Source organism: Pelobates fuscus, chromosome 8 (assembly GCF_036172605.1).
Source record: "Pelobates fuscus isolate aPelFus1 chromosome 8, aPelFus1.pri, whole genome shotgun sequence".
Classification (NCBI taxonomy): domain Eukaryota; kingdom Metazoa; phylum Chordata; class Amphibia; order Anura; family Pelobatidae; genus Pelobates; species Pelobates fuscus.
In genome coordinates, this window is record NC_086324.1 from 146,285,720 (window position 1) to 146,307,027 (window position 21,308).

General features: G+C 39.6%; 2 protein-coding genes across 6 annotated transcripts in view; one reads left to right on the top strand and one right to left on the bottom strand.

Moving 5' to 3' along the window:
- The window catches only part of GPR146 (G protein-coupled receptor 146), a 33,868-nt gene extending 27,425 nt beyond the window's left edge, over positions 1-6,443 (top strand). For 2 of the 5 annotated variants that reach the window (XM_063430398.1, XM_063430399.1), the window contains exon 2: positions 4,590-6,443. In XM_063430398.1, coding sequence (XP_063286468.1) covers positions 4,632-5,627 — 996 coding nt within the window. In that variant the 5' untranslated portion in view covers positions 4,590-4,631 and the 3' untranslated portion in view covers positions 5,628-6,443. Of the gene's footprint in view, positions 1-2,864; positions 2,943-4,589 lie in introns of those variants that run through there. The other 3 variants (XM_063430402.1, XM_063430400.1, XM_063430401.1) reach the window with 2 other exon arrangements.
- The window catches only part of C8H7orf50 (chromosome 8 C7orf50 homolog), a 213,467-nt gene that overhangs the window by 76,070 nt on the left and 116,089 nt on the right, over positions 1-21,308 (bottom strand). The gene's annotated exons all lie outside the window — the stretch shown is intronic.

Here is a 21,308-nt window from a genome sequence, read left to right on the forward strand (position 1 = left end):
AATGTTTATTACTAGGAGCAGAATCTGCAGATAATATAACTGAGGAACCAGGGGAGGAATGCATTCTGATTGCCTAAGCACATTTTTTTTTTTTCATGGCTGTAAATCCAATGTCCTGCTTCAGCTATGCACAAACATTGCAAGAAAAATATTGACATAAGAGAGACAATGTCCTAGTGGATTCTGTACTCTACAGCAAATATCCTGCGAGAGCAAATGGCCAGAATACAGCATGTTTCTAGTTTAGTTAAGTACGGCGATAAATATTTAACTTCACCGATTTCTCATTAGAGAACACTGTGTGGACATTATTACTTTAAAGACGTAAATCGGCCAAAGAACGCTGTGGATATATTAGTAATGCGATTTTAATCAGTCCATAGCAGGTTTTGTGGTTTGTTTGTTTTTACCCAAGAGGCAACTTGTCTTAAAGAAAGAACAAAATATACATAATTGTCTATTTACTAATCTCTCAGCCGTGTAACATGGGTCTCTTTTACAATTATTTTCTATTTAAAAAAAATACAAGATTAATGCAGACTGAGGCCTGTCATAAGTTTGTGTCAGGTCTGTTATATAGCAATTTTTTATTTAAAGGGACACTCATGTCACCATAACAACTTAATCTAAATGTTATGTCTTTATGGTGCCAGGAGATGATTGCTTTTAAAACCAAAGCAAATGTTCTGATCCAAAAGGAGCAGTGACCAGAAACCACCCGTAGGACTGAACGGTTTCATCATTTTGGGTCTGATCAGCATGGTGTTAATTCTGGTCTGCTAGTTAGTCACTCATATCATATAGCTAGGAGGAGGACGGCAGAAAGACTGAAATGAGCGCAAACACAATAAAACTCCTCACTTATATATAATCAAACTTTTCTTGCGTTGCACTCCCTGACTTCAGCAACAACCCCTTCTAGCCAGTCTGTGTTAAATGAACCTAAACCATCACAAAGTCCTATGTTCGGGTCGATTACACATGGGTTATTTGTGGCAGTAAAAGCTACAGTTTGTAGGAGGAAGCAAAATTTGTAAATGTTTCTTTTAAATACAGAACAGTAGATTTCGGAAATGTGTCCAGCTAAATGATAAAAGGTTATAGGGACACTATAGGCACCCACACTTATTCATATGAATGAAGTGGTCTGGGTGCCATGTCCCTCTCGTTTTTGGAAGGTTTAAAATGCCTTCACAGAGACCATCTGGTTGGCACAGTGCAATGTTTTGCAATGCATGCACACTAGCTCTTAATACTTTCCTATGGGAAAGCACTGGATTGGCTGAGAACATCAATATTAATGATCTCAGCCAAGGAGGTGGGACCATCCACAGAGAGCGGAGCAGCATGTGAGATAAGATAATTTAACTCTCTTTATACCCTTACAAGGGGGATGGTCACCTAAACGGTGACTAAGACACTTTAGCATTAAGAACCTGCTAGTTTATTGTGTCTTGACACTTGGCTCCAAATTAACACCAATGTCTACTTCAAGCTTGCTATGGCAACTTAAAGGGTCACTTCAGACCCCTAAACAACTTTAGCTTGCTGAAAAACTTTATGTGTGAAGAGTGTGTCCTCTTTTTTTCATTTGCAAAAAGTGCAGATTTCAAAATAATCTGACACTTTCATAAATTAAGCTGGTTACACCCCCTTAGATTTCAAGCAGACAACAGGTAATTTTACTTCCTGATCTGGTTAGCTCAGTATTGCTAAACTCACAAGGCATAAATTACTCAGAGCATCTGCCTTGCAAAGGCTTCTAATTAAACTGCATCAAGAAGTCTGTGATTGGACAGCCACAGAAGGTCTAGGCGAGATTAGAAGGGGAGGGATTGCAAAACCAGCAGACAAGAGAAATGCAGGTTTTTTTTAGATATAACCCCAATTGCAAAAAAATACATCATTAAATTCATGCACGTTTTCATTTTGGATATATCTACTAAACTGTGATTTTTATTTTGTATTTGAGTAGTGGAGTGTCCCACAGTGTGACAACCGTGTGCTACAAAAGATGTCTCAGTAAATATCACTGTCCTTTTTTCCTCCAAAATAATGAATTTTTAAATGCAACCAGGTTGCGTTAGTAACCTAACTTCAGTAATCATTGATTCTTAGTATTTTACACCATTAAGACCCATTCATATAAAAACTTTAGCATTCCTGCTACACTTCCCATGATACCTACAATCAGCCACATTAGAAAGTTGCGTGCAATATCTGGGGTTGCACTTGTCAGCCCCTAAATAGTGTTTGTAGCGATCACAAAGTTTTGAAACAGCTTGAATGAAGTAGGGGCGGGCAGGTGAATCACCATGTGCATATTAGCACACGTGCACTGTCTAGCTATGCATCATGGGAAATGAGACCAGGAACAGGTGAAGCGAACAATCTATATAAATATTCACCCTTATGCTCTTTTAGTGTATATATTCTGATTCTAACTGAAAGTATCACTGCATTTCTAGAAAACATTAACAGGTATTTTAAAAGGTTTCTTTTTTGCAATGATGTGTGTTTGTAAGCGGATTTTGATGTATTGTGGAAGTGCAGTAAGTTGCGACACAGTCTTCTACTAGGCACAGGGTGTAAAGCACACGTCAACAGGGCTTTGACTATGTAAGGCACCTGTATATCTGCAGACATTCTCATTTCGCGCATATAACGGTGTGTGTCTACCCTGAGATACTTCTCAACCTTGTCAACAGTGAGCGGTTATAGTTGCTGCTCAATGAAGCTGAAACTCTGAGCTGCATACTTGGTAAAGAAACAAGTGCAACGTGTGGTGTGCGCGAATTCTTAACAAATACCAAGCAGCACACAGATCTGCTCTGATCGGAAACGGAGCAGAACAATACTCAGGAAAACGTATCAACTTCCTTCCTCTGTTTTACTTAACAATTGCACTTGAAGTCTGTACCACGAGGAATGTGCAGCAAAAGGTAGGCGCTTATTGCATTAGGACGTGGTTTAAACATTGAATTAGTGCCTCTTCCAGTCTTTTTGCCAACGGTAGGGGCTGTAAATTTCTTTTGAATGTTTACTATGTTTTTGTAGAATGAATGCTGCTGTTACTTTATACATTGCGCTTATTCAATCTAGCTTAGTAAACAACAATAATGACTTAGTTAGCTCAACGTATAGCAGTCATAGAATGTGGTCACAATGATTGGCAAAAACAATGATTAAATGTTAAATAAACATACGGTAGGTCTTTTTTTTAGATTAGCATTTTCAATAAGGATTAAAAGTGATAATAATATACTGAAAAAAAATAATTATAGAAAGAAACAAATGATAAAGGTATTGCTGGTCGTAGTAAAAAAAGTAAAAGTAAAAAAAAACAAAAAAAAAAAACTATTTACTTCAGAGTGTGGAGAAAAATGTAACAAATTCTGCTAACAATCTTTTCAGTGAACTAAATGTAATTTTCTCTGTAAAATATTTTGGCCGCATCATCACTTTTTGGGGGGGAATCATCATATAATTCCAACACCAGAGCAACAAAAAAAGGCAACATATTTGTAAAGAGTGCTTGACACAACAATACATGTAGGTAACAGGGGAAGCCCCTACACCTCTGTGGAGCACTGCGGACTATGATGGCAGCGTTTAAGAAACAATGATGAGATAGTAAAAGGTTAGACGCTGCTGACAGAGCCAGGACACAGCGATAAGGTTCAAGTGCAGGAAAGGCGTTTTAGGAAGGGTGCTGGCTTGTCATGTCAGCTATTATCGACTTGCCCAAGGATTGTTTTTGCAGTTAAACAGGAAACAATATATTCCCAGAAATATTGTAAAATAAAGTAAAACAATTATCTCTGCCAAAGTACTGCTACTTCTATTTCTGTAAACGTTCTAATAATCCACGTTATTTTTTTTTTTCTATTCCATGTAATTCAGACTAGCTGCAGATAGTGGTCTGTGTGAACAGGCTTATTCGTTATAATAAGAATGGTCTGCAATTTAGAGAACCATTAAAGACACCCTCTGACCACCTCATCTCAATGAAATGGTCTGGGTGCATTGGCCCTGTAGTTTTAACCCTGCAATGTAAAACAGTTTTATTAAACTGAAAGGCTTATTAGTAAACAAGGATTTGTTGTGAGTGAATAGATATTGTGGACTACATTTCCCATAATACCCTTACAAGCCATAATGCTGGCAAAGCATCGAGGGACATGTAGTATACAAGATCTGTAGTCACGAAGGTTCCCTATCCCTGTCCTATACCAGAATACAATTTTTAGGCTCTATCATAAAGCTCTGATGGTCCATTAGGGATTCAAAAAAAATATCTGAAGCACAGTTGGGAAGGAATGAAAAGCAATTATTGTCATTTAGGATGTTTATCACCGTGTAATTAACATTTACGGACATTGGCTATGAATCATCTTTCCCAGAATGCACATTACACATCACACAACTCATAACAGTAAACAAAAAAGGACAACGGATGGGGTCAATTAAATCAGGGACAGTATTATTTTGCTTTGATTAATGTTTAAGCATATCATTTCATATTCATGATTACCCACATATACTGCATATTGTTAACTTGTCTTCTCTCTTTCTGTTCTCTTGCACAGCTCAGCTGGTGACCAGCTAAAAAGTCGGAGATTGGTGTCACTATGTGGAGCTGCGAAGATTTTAATTACACCGACAACACTGAAGACCAGCAATTGTGTCATGACTTCCACCTTGTACTGTTTGTCTTCTCCCTGTTCTACCTCATTATCTGTTTCCCAACTGGTCTATGCTACAACGTGCAGCTTGTTCTGGTTAATCTCTATAACAAAGCAACTATGACTATGCCAGACGTCTACTTTGTCAACATGGCCATCGCTGGACTGATCATCAACGCAGTGGCCCCAGTCTACTTTTTGGGACCAGCCTACACAAAGTGGTCCCTGTTGAATTTTGGAAATGAAGTTTACATAACACTGCTTATCCTCTTCAACGTGTCCTCTTTGGTGATCATGTACTCAACTACTTTACTCAGCCTGGATTATTATATTGAGTGTGCCCTGCCACGGACATACATGTCAAGCGTCTACAACACCAAACACGTGTGTGGGTTTGTTTGGGGAGGAGCTGTGTTGACAAGCTTCTCTTCCCTACTCTTCTACATCTGCAATCACGTCTCCACTAAAATCATAGAATGCTCCAAGATGCAGAACAGGGAAGCTGCAGATGCCATCATGGTCCTTATTGGGTACGTGGTACCGGTCCTGGCTGTGACGTACGCCCTAGTTCTCATTTTGCAGATAAGGAAAGAGGCTACGCCACTTGACCAGGACACGGGGAGATTGGACCCATCAGTTCACCGCCTTTTAATTGCCACTGTATGCACACAGTTTTTATTATGGACGCCATATTACGTCACACTTATGGTGAAAACTTTTACAAATGTAAAGTCGAATGATCTCATATACATAAGGACTTTCAACTTTATTGAGGGACTGGCCAACTTCTTGGCTTTCTCGAGCAGCTGTGTCATACCCTTATTACACAGGAACATTAACAAAAACTTTCACAGCAAACTACAAAGGTTGCTTAAAAAACTGCACTGTGGCAACCAAGGATGTTCCCAGGAGAGCACTGTAGTCCGACAGGTGATGACTTAAAACGAAGGCACTTAAAAAGTTTGTTGAACTGAAGTCTAACCTTTAATTCTATAACTCGATATTGTGTAGCTGCTACTGTTTCTGGGCTTTATAGTCAGCCGCACAGAAAAATATCATGCTGCGTGCCATTTAATATACTGCGAGAAATAAGACTAGCCGGAAAGATTGCTAATCCACTTACATGCACGAACTTTGTTAGCCACTGTGTTAAATGGAACCTCAAATGTGATCATGGATAAAAATGATAACATGCCCGTTGGAATCAGTCTAATGTTAAAGAGGAGTGATGTATTTAACTTAAGTTACTATTTAACTAATGAATATATTTCTGTGTTGAGAAAGATCCTCTGTCAACAATAAAAAAAAAATATCCAAATATTAAAGGCAAAAGATAAAACAGAAGTTCTGCCCGGAATCCTTTTGCCAGTTTGACAGATATCTTAGTCCAAAAATAGAGGGGTGCTCGTTACTGCTGGCGTACCAGTTTTGTGTAAATAACTACAAAGCACTTTGATATATGAAATATTTATATTTTAACTTCTGAGCGACACAGTGTGAATTTGGTTACTCGAAACATCCTGCATTTAGTAATTTGCCAAAATGACTACTAGAACCGTAAGGAGATAGGTTGAAAAAAAAATATGAGTGAGTAACGAAGTAGGAGGTTGTCTTGTACAGTTTATAGGACCAGAGCCTTAAAGTTTGAAGGATTCATTGTGATATCAATAAGATTGTGATATTGTGTTATCAATAGTTTTACATTTTCTTTAATGACAGAAAAATACCATAGAATTTCCCTTGGTGGTCAAGATCTCATAAACAAAAAAATTATATTATATTTCACAGCAATTCATTAAAAAAATAAATAAATGACCAAACTAGGGGCCATATTATCCAAGCAAAACTAGAGCAATGTGGGTGTAAATTGCTAAATTTCATTCCGCACCAGATAGGCCTTGAAAGAAAAAGAAAAAGTGACTTGCACTAACCCTATGCTAATTACATTAAAGTATTTTTTTTTTTTTTTTTTTTAAATGTATCATTTCTACAAACAGATTCAAAATGTACATTAAAGGACCACTATAGTGCCAGGAAAACAAACTCGTTTTCCTGGCACTATAGTACCCCGAGGGTGCCCCCAGTGAATGTTAATCCGTGAGAAGCGCGGAAGCGCCTCTAGCGGCTGTCAATGAGACAGCCACTAGAGGCTGGATTAACCCATAGGTAAACATAGCAGTTTCTCTGAAACTGCTATGTTTACAGCAGGCAGGGTTAATCCTAGATGGACCTGGCACCCAGACCACTTCATTGAGCTGAAGTGGTCTGGGTGCCTATAGAGGTCCTTTAAATTATATATCAGTCGTGACCCTGAAATTTCAAAACATTTAGGAGTTATAATTATTAAACAATAACGATTACAACAATTCTTCGCTATATAATATATTCATGAAGGCATACAAATTTAAAGACAACGTTTATATTATATTTTTGTGTGTGTGTGTGTGTGTATACACAGGTTAGTGGTATTCATATATAGTTATTATTGGCTGATAGTCATCAGGCCCCAGACAAGTGCCGCAGTAAGGTTTTTTACAGCAGCACCTTTAGAGCGCTGTAGTGGTTACGGAGCCAGGAGTGCTCTGACACCTCTACCATTGTAAGGAAGCAAAACATTTTGGTGATCACATGTAGCAATGAACTAAGCACTGTACCATCAGACTTAGATGAGAGCATCCTGCTCTTACTGCCCTCTAGTGGAGTTGTTGAGCAGCACCTGGCAGACCCAAGTCAAGAACTCAAAAACAGTTAGGCTCCTTGCTATAGGTGTGGGAACCCAGGAACTCCAAGCACCATAATCACTACAGAGCTCTGTAGTGGTCATGGTGCTTGACGTATTCCTTTAAAAACAATTGAAGAACTGGCAGCAAAGCTAATTTTTCAACAGAAGAAAAAGTTGTTATGTACATAATTTGAGCATGTGTCAAAAAAAAGATTAACATCCACTGACATACATAAAATACACATATACTACAGTCATGGGGGGAAAAAAAGTACACGCTCTTTGAAATCTATGGTTTTATATATCAGGACATGATGACAATCATCTGTTCCTTAGCAGGTCTTAAAATTAGGTAACTACAATCGTAGATAAATTTTAAAAAATGACAGATAACACTGTGTCGTGATTTCACAAAAATAAAGCCAAAATGGAGAAGTCATATGTGAAAAACTAAGTACACCCCCCTTACTGCTTCCATAGGAATTTCAGAGGAGAAGTTATCAGACAGGCGCTGCTAATAAAATGCCACTGATTAATTGATCATCGGCAATGGTTACCAGCTCTATAAAAGCTGGGGTTTTAGGAGTTTGCTGGTCTGGAGCATTCCGGTGAGTGCTAAAACAATGCCAAGGAGGAAAGACATAATCAATGATCTTAGAGAAGCAACTGAGGCATCCAAAACTGGGAAGGGTTATAAGGCCATATCCAAACAATCTGAAGTCCATCAATCTACAGTGAGAAAGATTATTCACAAGTAAAAAAACATTCAAGATAGTTGCCAGTTTTCCCAGGAGTGGACGTCCTAGCAAATTCACCCCAAGGTCAGATCATGAAATGCTCAGAGAAATTGCAAAAACCCCAAGAGTTCCATCTCAGACTCTACAGGCCTCAGTTAGCATGTTAAATGTTAAAGTTCATGACAGTACAATTAGAAAACGACTGAACAAGTATGGTTTGTTTGGAAGGGTTTCTAGAAGAAAGCCTCTTCTCTCTAAAACGAACATGGTAGCATGACTTAGGTTTTCAAAGTTGCTTCTGAACAAACCACAATACTTCTGGAACAATGTCATCTGGACAGACAAGACCAAAGTGAAGATATTTGGCCATACTGCACAGAGCTACGTTTGTGCTGAAATGCTGTGTTTGGTTTTTGCCAAACATCTCACCACAACCATCAAGCACAGTGGTGGAGGGATGATGATTTGGGCTTGTTTTGCAGCTACAGGACCAGGACCAGGGAACCTTGGAGTCACCATGAACTCTTCAGTATACGAAAGAATTCTAGAGTCAAATGTGAGTCCACCTATCCGACAGCTAAAGCTTGTCCAAAATTGGGTCATACAACAGGCCAAGCCAAATATACAACAGGATGGCGGAAAAATAAAAGAATCAAGGTTTTGCAATGGTCTATTCAAAGTCCAGACCACAACCCGACTGAAATACTGTGTGTTTAGAGAGCTGTGCATAAACTAATGCCAGCCAACCTAAATGAACTGAAGTAACAATGTTAAGAAGAGTTGGCCAAAATTCCTCAACAACAATCGGAGAGACTGATAAAGTCACACAGAAAATGATATCATCAAGTTGTTGCTGCTAAAGGTGGTTCTAAAGCTATTGAGTCATAAGGTGTACTTCGTTTTTCACACATGGCTTCTCCATATTGACTTATTTTTTGTATTTACCTAATTTTAAGACCTCCTAACGAACAGATGATTGTTGTTATGTTCTGATACGTAAAACCATAGAATTCAAAGAGTGTGTACTTGCTTTCTCCCACGATTTTAGATGTATTTGCTTATTTATTAACAAAGAAAATGGAGTCAAAACAAATTATGCTAAGGGGTTGTTTGTAAGGACAGAAAAATACGATTTCTAGATAGCTACAGTATACATAATAAATGTAGTAAAGCAAGATTTTAACTTTTCCAGTGACCTGCAGCCCTGTGGATTGTTTTTGCAGTATGTTGATTTGTGATCGCATACAATCCTGCATCCTTACTAGGTTCTCTGCACATAATATAAAAAAGAATTGTTGGCAGTCTTTATATTGTTTTCAAATATTTGCCTGGTTTGTTCTAGCTTTGTATACGGATTGAAAAGCGAAACAATAACAACCATCCCTTTTTTAAACCTCTTGGCCCAGTACGTTGTATGTTTCTATATTGGTCCTTAGAGTCTCAGTGCCAAATAGAACTCTTATAAGATGCAAACACAAGAATCAACAGTATTGATGCAATGAAATACCCTGCTGGAATTTGCATCTGTGACTTGTATCATTTGATTGCCTCCTCTGACTACTCATTCACTTATTACTCATAAGCTAAAATGCAGTGTGCACCAATGAACAGCAAGCAGAAATAGAGAGAGAGTGTGTGTCCCCGTGTGTGTGTGTGTGTCCATTAAAATAAAAATCTGTACATTTTCAATCTAGACTATATAGTGTGCCTGATTGAGCATTTAAAATACATATATATGGATCGTTATATCTAAACAATATTCATTCTTTCCTTAAGGAATGACTGTTAGGTTCTGTTTAAGGTTTGGATTAGGAATTATTTAACGTGGAATTGCTTGGTGCATCTCAAAACTGAATAAACTTTTTTTTTTCATTATTTGTTTTTTTTAATTGAAAAATTAAAACTATAAGGGAACAGCACAACAACATTAGCATATAAAAGAAACTGGCATTATCATCATTATTGCTCTGATTATATATACAAAAAAGTAAACAGTGAGTTGTTGATATAATTTTGTTGGCATTTTCATGGTAGTTTGTTTGATACAGATGTAGGCACTTGGCATTAGAATATATTAAGCGACTGGCACAGGACATGCCAGCATATTATGCTACAGACCTCTGGCATTGGCATCATAGCATGCCTTTGGTGTTGAATTTGCTATGCTACAAGCCTTCAACATTTCAGTATACTAAGCTATGGGCACTTATTAGAAGAAGAAATATGTTATGGTGTAGAAACTCTGAGTCACATTACACAATGCTATAGGCACCCGATACTGTACTATAATACGCAACGGACAATTGACACTGCCGTACAGAATGGTACAGTCACCTGGCAGCCCAATATACATTAATTCTGGCACCTAGAATTATAGTATATACTTTATACTACGCTACAGACACCTGGCATTGCTTTATATGTATATATAGAGGCCCTGCTTTGCAGTAGTTGCACAATATTAGTAGTTTTATATTATATTATAGGTGCTCTGCATGCATTGCAGAAGTTGTATACTATGCCACATGCACCTGGCATTGTAGCAGCTGTATACAATGGGTGTCCTGCATTGCAGCAGTTGTATACAATGGGTGTCCTGCACTGCAGCAGTTGTATACAATGGGTGTCCTGCACTGCAGCAGTTGTATACAATGGGTGTCCTGCACTGCAGCAGTTGTATACAATGGGTGTCCTGCATTGCAGTAGTTGTATACAATGGGTGTCCTGCACTGCAGTAGTTTTATACTGCTGGTGCTATGCACTGCAATAGTTGAATACTATAGGTGTCATGCATTGCAGTAGCTGTATACAATGGGTGCCCTGCATTGCAGCAGCTATATACAATAGGTGTCCTGCATTGCAGTAGCTGTATACAATGGGTGTCCTGCACTGCAGTAGTTGTATACTGCTGGTGCTATGCAGTAGTTATAAGCTATAGAATAGGCTACCTATGTTGCATGCTATTGCCCTACTGTATACTGTGCTATATGCACCATGCATTGTAGTGACTGTGTACTGTGATTTAGGCACCATGCATTGCAGTGGCTGTATACTGTAATATAGGCACCATGAATTACAGTGGCTGTATACTGTGCTATAGGCACCATGCATTACAGTGGCTGTATACTGTAATATAGGCACCATGAATTACAGTGGCTGTATAAGGTGATATAGGCGCCATGCATTGCAGTGGCTGTATACTGTGCTATAGGCACCATGCATTGCAGTGGCTGTATACTGTAATATAGGCACCATGAATTACAGTGGCTGTATACTGTGCTTTATGCACCCTGCATTGCAGTGGCTGTGTACTTTGATATAGGCACCATGCATTGCAGTGGCTGTATACTGTGCTATAGGCACCATGCATTGCAGTGGTTGTGTACTTTGATATAGGCACCATGCATTGCAGTGGCTGTATACTGTGATATAGGCGCCATGCATTACAGTGGCTGTATACTGTGATATAGGCACCATGCATTACAGTGGCTGTATACTGTGCTATATGCACCCTGCATTGCAGTGGCTGTGTACTTTGATATAGGCACCATGCATTGCAGTGGCTGTATACGGTGATATAGGCACCATGCATTACAGTGGCTGTATACGGTGATATAGGCACCATGCATTACAGTGGCTGTGTACTTTGATTTAGGCACCATGCATTGCAGTGGCTGTATCCTGTAATATAGGCACCATGCATTACAGTGGCTGTATACTGTGATATAGGCACCATGCATTACAGTGGCTGTATACTGTGCTATATGCACCCTGCATTGCAGTGGCTGTGTACTTTGATATAGGCACCATGCATTGCAGTGACTGTATCCTGTGATATAGGCACCATGCATTGCAGTGGCTGTATACGGTGATATAGACACCATGCATTACAGTGGCTGCGTACTGTGATATAGGCACCATGCATTGAAGTGGTTGTATACAAAGCTACAAATGTCCTGAATTGGAAGCATTTAATAATATGTATACCTTTATAATAGTATACCTTGCATTGCAGCAGTGGTATACTATGTATCATGCATCTCACATTACTATATAAGCTAGGAATGTTTTCCTGGAAGACTGCAGCACATCCATACATTCCCTAAGGCTATGCTATACACATTTTCGGCAGTGAATCAGTTAAATTAAGAATGGACATTAAATACACAATTGCATAAAACATACACAGAATCCTTGTATATTGCTAAATTATTTTTCTATGATAGGACATAATTGTGTAAATGCTCAACATGTATTGTATGTGTCCCAATGGATGTTTAATGATTTAACATTATGTAAACAAGTGCCCTTAACACTCTTGCCACATTACTTATGCCTCTGACTAGAAGGGGTTAATACTGTGTTATTCAAATCTATGTTGGCATCTCATTTGTCAATCAAATAAAGCACATTGTTGTGACCTTGTTTCTAATCCATTTATTTCATAGTACGGTAATTGCAAGTAGACAAAAAAAACATATTGCTTCTCACAGCAGTCCTCTGTAGGTTCTGCTAATCTGAATGCTGGGTGATGTTCTGGAGTATGTCCTATATTAAGCGTATGTGCAGAATTTACGGAATTTTTCTGTAAAACAAGCTTAAGTCACTAGTGCAGAACACCACTTTTTAACACAGCCTATAGAACAGGGACCTCAAACTCCAGGGCCCAACTGTCCATGGCCTACAACTTCTTGATTTCTCCAATTGAAGCAGATAGCCCAGAGAATCAAAGTATTTGCAGTTCAGCGACATCTGAGTTTAAGATGCCTGCTCTACGGGCCTATGGGTGTCTATCCTTACCACCATAGACCATACCCTGCTTCCTTTTGTACATGCTATACCTTTTTGAAGTGAGAAGATGAGGAAATGTCTATATAGTCTTTCAGAAGGTAGATCTAACTCAAGAACCACCAATTAATAAGTAATATTTTGATGAGCTGATGGACATGGTAGACTAGATTGACAATGTAAACTAGCTTCAAGTCATGAGCACAATGCATTCACAGCTGAGTTCAACAACCACATTCACACCAATGAGTTCAACAACCACATTCACACCAATGAGTTCAACAACCACATTCACACCAGCTATTTCCAAGTTCCTGTGAAAGCCTAACCTGATAAGTGTCAGCCGGTTAATAATTTAACATGCCCATGTCTTTATTTTGCTTTACCAGCCATTTCCCTTCATTCCCCCTTTGCATTTCGCTTCTACTTCCCACACAGTGAAACCTTGACCTAATCTCCGGAAAATAAATTTATCATCAAAAGAAGTAATGGCTCGTGGATTCGAATTCACAAACAGTATATTCCCTAATTCTACAGCAGGGTAGGAAGCAGCAATAATTTAAAGGACAGACATTGCACAACCATGAGAACATGCTTCTGATCACAGATGGAGCGATGGTACAAGCTTACAACGCAACTTAGGACAGAATGAACCCAATGACAACTCCTTGTAAAGAACTTGAGATAACACAAAGTATTTCACAATATTGCCGTGCTACATAACTATACAATGACTTCAATATTTCACAATCACAAACACATGTTTTAACAATGTAGACGCACCAAAAAAGGTTATCTACAACGCAAGGTATATGACAGAAAGACGTAGGGCAATATTGCATATACAACGAGTTAAGGAAACTTGATTGAAATTCACTCACAAACCCAAATTGATTGCAGGCATATGAGTAATATGATAAGAAGTCTTCCTATCAGTATCAGGACATGTGGGAGGAAAGGGAGAAATGATAGTGCAGAGTTTCTATAAACCGTTAAAACGACTACACTACTGGGGTCTTTTGTCTTCCTGCACCAAGTGAAACATTGAGACGTGCTTATTTTTCGATTTTATCCTGTAAGTGCAACTTGTATTAAAGAGTTGAACTGCTTATAGAGACTCTGCACGTCATCTCTCCCTTTCCTCCCACATGTCCTGATACTGATACAAGGATGTTTTTTCACAAAACTGATATGCCTGCAATCAATTCGGGGCTGTGACTGAATTTTAATCAAATTTGTAAGATGTAGGGGGATGAGTATTTTGCAAGTAACATTACAAACTCCAGCACTCAAACCCTAAACCTGACAATAAACCCACTTCCTTTAACCCATGTTTAATTGATCTTAAAAACGAAATACCGTGTGTGTTTAGCCCAATCTAAACCCTATACTCAACAATCCTCAACATTCCTTCTTACTATAGATTTGACCCTTTCCAATCTGTTACTCTTTACACTAAACAACCTACGTAATCCAACTCTTCAGGGGTGTGAGTGGGGTTGTGGCCATGGGCGCCCGGGGCTGTTCATTTTAGGTGACTTACGAATAACAATTTCTGCTACAAAATAGAATTTAGAACAGGAACAATGTATCTTGTTTACACAGACTGAGTTCTAAACACATTGATTGTAGTTTAAAGACACGTTACTGGCATTATCATTGCTGTGGAGCTCTGCTATATGCTCAGACACACAAACAATATAGAGCTCCCAGAAAAAGAGGGACATTAGCATAAAAGGGATAGAGGGATTTGGGTCTCCTAAAACACCAAAGAGGCAGTTCTTTTGAATATGTTTAACGTAGCGGTCTAGTTTGGCATTTTGTCCTGGTGCTCTAATGACATTTTTCCTGAGTTGCATCATTGTTGCTTCACTGTTCTTTTTATCATGGAAACATTCCTAAAATTGCGTTCTTAGAAAAATTCTCCCAAGTCTGAGCGAGAGCGCTCGTGGTTTTTGTTTTTTTTCAATAGTTCATCTCTTTTTATTTATCCCAATACATGCTACTAAAGCATTTTCTGCGTTGAGGTGTACAGTGGAGGTATTTCGAAGCAAACTTATCTCACTTTCCATACATACGCACATTCACAGGATGCGAGCAGAGATGTTAACACTGGACACTTAAAAAGAACACTATAGTGTCAGGAATCACTATAGTGTTGGAATGCAGCATTAAGTCATTGGCCCTCCTTTCTCCAGAGATTAAAGGTGATTTTACTCATGTATCCTTCCACGCTGTGCTGGTCTTGCAGCAGCTGGCCGTGCCTGGACATGCTTCATTAACTTCGATGATCTCAGCCAATCCAATGTTTTTTCCGTAGAAAAGCATTGGGAGGCTAATGCGCATGCGTCGCAAAATGCAGTGCCGTGCCAATCAGCACCTGCTCATAGAGATGCATTGAATCAATGCATCTCTATAGGGAACGTTCAGTGCCTCCATGCAGTTCTTATAACAATGATAAGCAAAGAGATGTTTAGATTTCTTTGTTTAATTGTATTATTTAGATCTCACAAAATAATTTGTTAAATATAGGTAAATGTACACATCAGTAAATGTATTTAAAACCCCAAGATGTGATGGTTGCTCTTTAACATATCTATCAATAACCTAAATCAAGCCTGCTTTGACATCAAAATCCAAATCAAATTATTTTTGCGCAAAATATATAGAATTACTAATTATTATTTTTTTTTTTGGTGCACAGCTGTCTGAATTAGGGCTTAACATCACCATCAAGTGGTCATTTAGAGAACCGCAGCTAATAAACATACCCAACCCAATTCTACTACTTTTATCATCCTAAAATTAATGGAATCCTTTTCCACCCTGTTTGGATTATACCTACAATCCTAAATATTTACAGCAGATATATGCATGTTTATTATATCTATAAAAATCCATAAAATATGACTGTCAGGGATCTATGTATTTAAATGTACTCTACATATTGTGCTAGAGTTGATGATTTGTTGGCAAGTTTATAGAAGACTCTCCCCTCACCTGTCAATCAATTCTGGGCATAGAAGGGAATGCTTAGAATCAGAGCTGGACTGGGACAAAAATGTGGCCAGGGAGTTGGGCACTGCAGCCCTATAGAATGGCCACAGCCAAAGAAGGTGTGTGTTGTGTTTTCACCAGTGCACGCCTCCTCAAAGAGGGAATATCAGTTTGATGCCCCTCAGGGAAGCTCATGCGCCCTGCCCTGCTGAAGGGCTTTTGAATGGGGAAAAGTCCCTGTGTTTGTTTACCACAGCACAAGCTAATGTTATGAAATGCTTGTTCTGCGTTTGCTTGTGATTTGTCTCTGGTCTCCCTATGTACTCTCACACACCTTGCTTCCCCAAAGTGGAATACTAGAGGACAAAAGTGGGCCAGGGTCAAAGGATGGTGCTGTGTGTAGGAAGGCTGTGTCACGGCACGGCCGGTTACTTAACCTGCTCCTGGGCGCCCACAACGTCCTTGTGGGGGAGTGATGGTGGTCACCGCTCTCCTGGTCTCCCTTCCCGGGTCAGCAGAGGCTCCCTCTCGCAGACGAAGTCCACGGCGTGCGCGCCATCGTGGCAAAAATGGCAGCCACCACGCGGACTCAGTGTCCTGAGCGGGGGGGAGAAGTGGATCTGATAAGGAGAGGCAGGTCAGGGACTGTGATGAAAGCCAAAATGGCACCGAGTCCCTGACCTCCTTTTATGGACCCTGCTTGCTCTGCCTACTGGGAGAAGATGGCCGGTTATGTGACTGTCTCCCTATTTAAACCCTGCACGCCCCCCTTTCAGTGCTTGGTTATTAGCCTTGCTCCCTTATCCTAGCTTATTATCCTCTTTTCCTGATTGACTTCCTGGTTCCTGATTCCTGTACTCCTGATCGACTACTCTTGCCTGCTGCCTGACCCAACTCCACATTGTCTGACTAAGCCTCCTGTTTCTTCCCTCCCTAGATACCTCGCCTAGCTTCTACCCATTAAAGGCCTCCGTGCCACCATAGACCCTTTAGGATCCTGTACCCACTTCCAGGTACTCCTGAGGGTCGTGACTGTAAGGGAGTGCTGTTCCGCTGCAATTGGGTTCCGTCACCACTGCAAAAGCCCCAGGTGGGTGTGACAGGCTGCCTGGGCTGTTGTATACATTTGTCGACTGCTTGTGAGGTTGTGGGGGGTAGGCTACATGTGGTGTTATGTAAGGGCTCAACAAATCCAAGATGCCAGGTTGCCATGACAACTAGAAATTTTGCTGAAGGCTCCATCTTCACAATAATGGGTTGGCGGTGAGAGCGATCTGCGATCTTCCCACCGGCCACAGAGCACCCTCTCTGAACCTCTGCTCAGGCATTGCTGGCTCTGCAGGGGCTGACCAGGGAGATACTTTTATCTACACTGTAGGCTTCGTCCCACGGCCATCACGACCCACCAGACATTTGCCCGGTTTGACGGATCATTCTCAAACCTCCCAAAATTTCAAATGGGCACAGATGGTCACTCTAATTTTAGGGGTGTCAGTAGAGGCATGGTCAGGGGTAAGGGTTATTCTGAGTAATTTTAGGTGACTTACTAATAACAATATAAGCTAATAAATGCAATTTTAAACAAGAACAATGTATCTTATTTACACAGCCTGATTTCTAAGTAAATTTTTTGCAGTTTAAAGACACATTACTGGGAATATAATGGATGTGAAGCTCTGTTATACACTCAGACACCATCAATATGGAGCATAGAGGGACAGAGGGATTTGGGGCCAAAATAGGGACTGTCCCTCTTAAAGGGGGATACTTGGGATGCATTCTGCATGCAAAGAAAGCCAGTTCAGTCCAGGCAAAGTATTCAAATATGGAGCAGAATAGAAACCTTCATTCTGTAAAGTGAACGTAATTTGGCAGGTTCAGAATACTAAAACACAACAAATAATATCCCGTGCAATCATTCTCCATAATATGCAAGATACGATCTTCTGGCAAAACTAAAGAAAACATGCTACTCAAAGCCACCAGTGTATGTTTGCAGAAGACCACACAAGTGGCAACATCTACTTGAACTTTTTTTTTTTTGTAGAGTATTATGGTTATTATTATTAATTACTGGGCCGAATGCCACAATTAATGAGCAAACATGGGTACCTTTTAAGGGTCAACTGACCAACCAATGCTTACTGAAATGAACATTAGATGTAATCTATAAACGACAGAGGATGCTTTACCCAGTAGCAATAAGTGAATAAGCCCAGTGGCTCCTAAAAAAGGCAGTGTGCAGTTACAGGTCATATTCAATGAGAAGGTGTAGACAAACCAATTAAAAAAAAAAAAAAAAAATCTGAAAATGTAGTTGGGGGATGAAATCCGTAAGATCTCCCCAGTCCTGATGGTCTAGCTTTTAAGATCATGTGTTTCCCCCAGATTTTCAGTGGTCCCTAAATAAATGAACTGATATATTAAAGAGACACTGTAGGCACCCAGACCAGTTCAGCTCATCGAAGTGGTCTGGGTGCAGTGTCCCTTTTGCACTTAGTGCTGCAATGTAAAACATTGCCATTCCAGAGAAACTGCTATGTTTACATTGCAGCTTTAAGTCTGCCTCCAGTGGCTGTCTTCCAGACAGTCACTATAGGGCTTCCTGGATCCTAACAGACCTTTGGTACAGTATCTGATGCTGGACGTCCTCACGCTCTGCATGAGGACATCCAGCGTCAGATTTTTTTTCCCCATAGGAAAACATTAATTCAATGCTTTCCTATGGGGAGGTCTAATGCGCGCGCGGCTTGCCGCACATGTGCACTAGCTCGTCGTGGGACGTAAGAGGGGGTGGAGCATCATCCAGCGCTAAGGGACATCGGCACTGGCATAAGGTAAGTAAATAAAGGGTTTTTAACCCTTTATTTACCCGGCCCGGGGCTGCAAGGGAGGGGGGCAGTAGAAACAGCGATAGTGCCAGGAATACAGCTTTGTATTCCTGGCACTATAGTATCCATTTAATATATTTTTGCTTACTTTTAAAATTAAAAAATATATATTTACTAAACCTCACAACCCTAATGAACTTAAAGCAATAGATGCAGGATACAAACAAATCTACTCTCTACAGGGGTTTGCACAATGAAAATATCCGGTACTGGAATATCAACTCGAGCTAGATAAAATTTACATTTAAATTAGGTTAACATGTAGAAGATCTTTTGTGATTCTTACTTTAATATTTTATTTATTCATTATTAGTTGGAGTCGGTCATGTCTCTGAAAATCAGCAACTTTGTGTCGATGATAATGTATCTATAATATACATATTATACTTGGTAGAGAGACAGATCCTGGTCTAATTTACATTTATGACTGAATTAGTTCCAATAGATTAGATGTTAATCAACTTGACTACGGGTGTATTTGTTTTTGGTTGAAAAATGATTTTAAAAAATGTAAATCATTTTGCTAAAAAAAAAAGTAAAAGTATTTTATTTTTTTCTATAATTGTTTGTAAATTCCTTCTTTTGGTGCTTTTGAAATGTAATGAGAATGTATCACAAACCGCAATACACAGCTATACTGACAGGATAGCTACTAGACCAGTGGTTCTTAAACCCTGCTTGACCCATTATTTAGATGAACATATACAGATGTGGGTTTGCTGCCTCTCCTTCAGCTAATCATTAGATCGAGCAGCAAAAAAGAGTTAGATAAAAGCCAAGAGGGACCTTTTTTAGATACATACAAATCAGAGATTTCGTAAAATTAGCACACATAAAAACGGCGGCCCGGAAAAAGATGACGTTCTTCGAACGCATCTGCCTCCAAGAAATTATACCCAAAGGCATGATAACGCTCATGTACGCCCACCTCTGTTCAGAAGCTAGGGACTGGGGCAAGCTAGCCTATACGGATCAGAGAGACCTAGGGGAAAAACTGGAAGGCATAGAGTGGCAAGAAATCTGGGAGGCTAACCATACCTCGTCTGTGTGCGTTACCCTTCAGGAGCAATCTATCAAAACTATGCTTCGCTGGTATACTACACCAGTTAAACTATACCAAATGCACAAACTCCTACAGATGAGTGCTGGAGGGGTTGCGGTCTGAGGGGGACGTACGTGCACATGTGGTGGGAATGCCCACAGATGGTCACATTTTGGAAACAGATACAGGCCCTATTGTCGCAGGTCTTCTGAAGAACTCCAGACCTAAATCCATGACTATTCCCATTAAGCAGGACCCTAGATGGATGGACTAAGCATGAACAAAAGCTTATCCACAAAATGACATTAGCAGCTAGGAGGGCCGTAGCCTCAGACTGGCTTAAACCAGGACCACCACCCATCACAGGGGTCATAAATAGGATAAAAGAAGCCCACTTGATGGACAACCTAACAGCTAGGATAAGGGGCACCTTAAAAACTTTTCAGAAGACCTGGGAACACTCCAACCTGGGAAGTTAAATATATAACCACGCTCGAACGGAAGAACTAAATGCCCCATTCATTTGAAGCATATGAAGTGCTTGTGAATACAATGTAACCTAGGCTTTTGTTTGGAATTTGGAGATTATTCTCCTCTCTATGCTGCAATGCCATGCCATTATGGTATTTTACATTACATGTACTTAAACATATTGTGTTTACTTATTCCAATACATCTTAATTTCTTCTGATACTGTGTATTCTCATGGCTGGGATTTTAATCCAGCCCACCCTGCCATGTCTCCATCAAGTTGTAGTTTGTTAAAGTACCACTAGATGGCTTTCATATCCTCGTCCATCTAGAACTGGGAAAGTTACCAAGTAGAATATATTTAGATTTGTCTTGTCTATCCAAAAGCCATAAACTGTAAAATCAGATAACATTGTTAGGTTTGCTTTTACATTTTTTGACGACCTTTGAAGGAAAACCTAATGTTTATCTAATGGGAACCACCATAATAATAAAACATTGAAAAATCACCTTTAACACGTGTAACCATTTTTTCTCCACAAAATAAAAGGCACATCAAAGGCACGCAATGCAAATAAGTAGAAATAGAAAACACTGTTTTGTTTCTTCTCTTCTTCTGTTCTGGGACCTATGCTAGCTCTGCAATCCTTTCCCTTCTGAATTATATATTTATTTTATACTACCCTTCTGAATTATATATTTATTTTATACTACAGGGCCAATCAATCTGATTGTTTGACGAACGTTCTAAGGTTCCACATAGGTCTTGACCGCATTACAGTTGCGTAAGAAATTAGTCCTACATACAAGAGCGTTTTAATGACAAAAACTTGACAAATGTCTTGAAATACATCATCTGAACAATGTTTCGAGGAGTGGTAACTGTAGTCTAGGCGGAATAATTGACTCCAGGCCGTTGAATTATTAGAAATCCCGTCGTGATCGCATTACCACCTCGGGTGTGCATTATTTTTC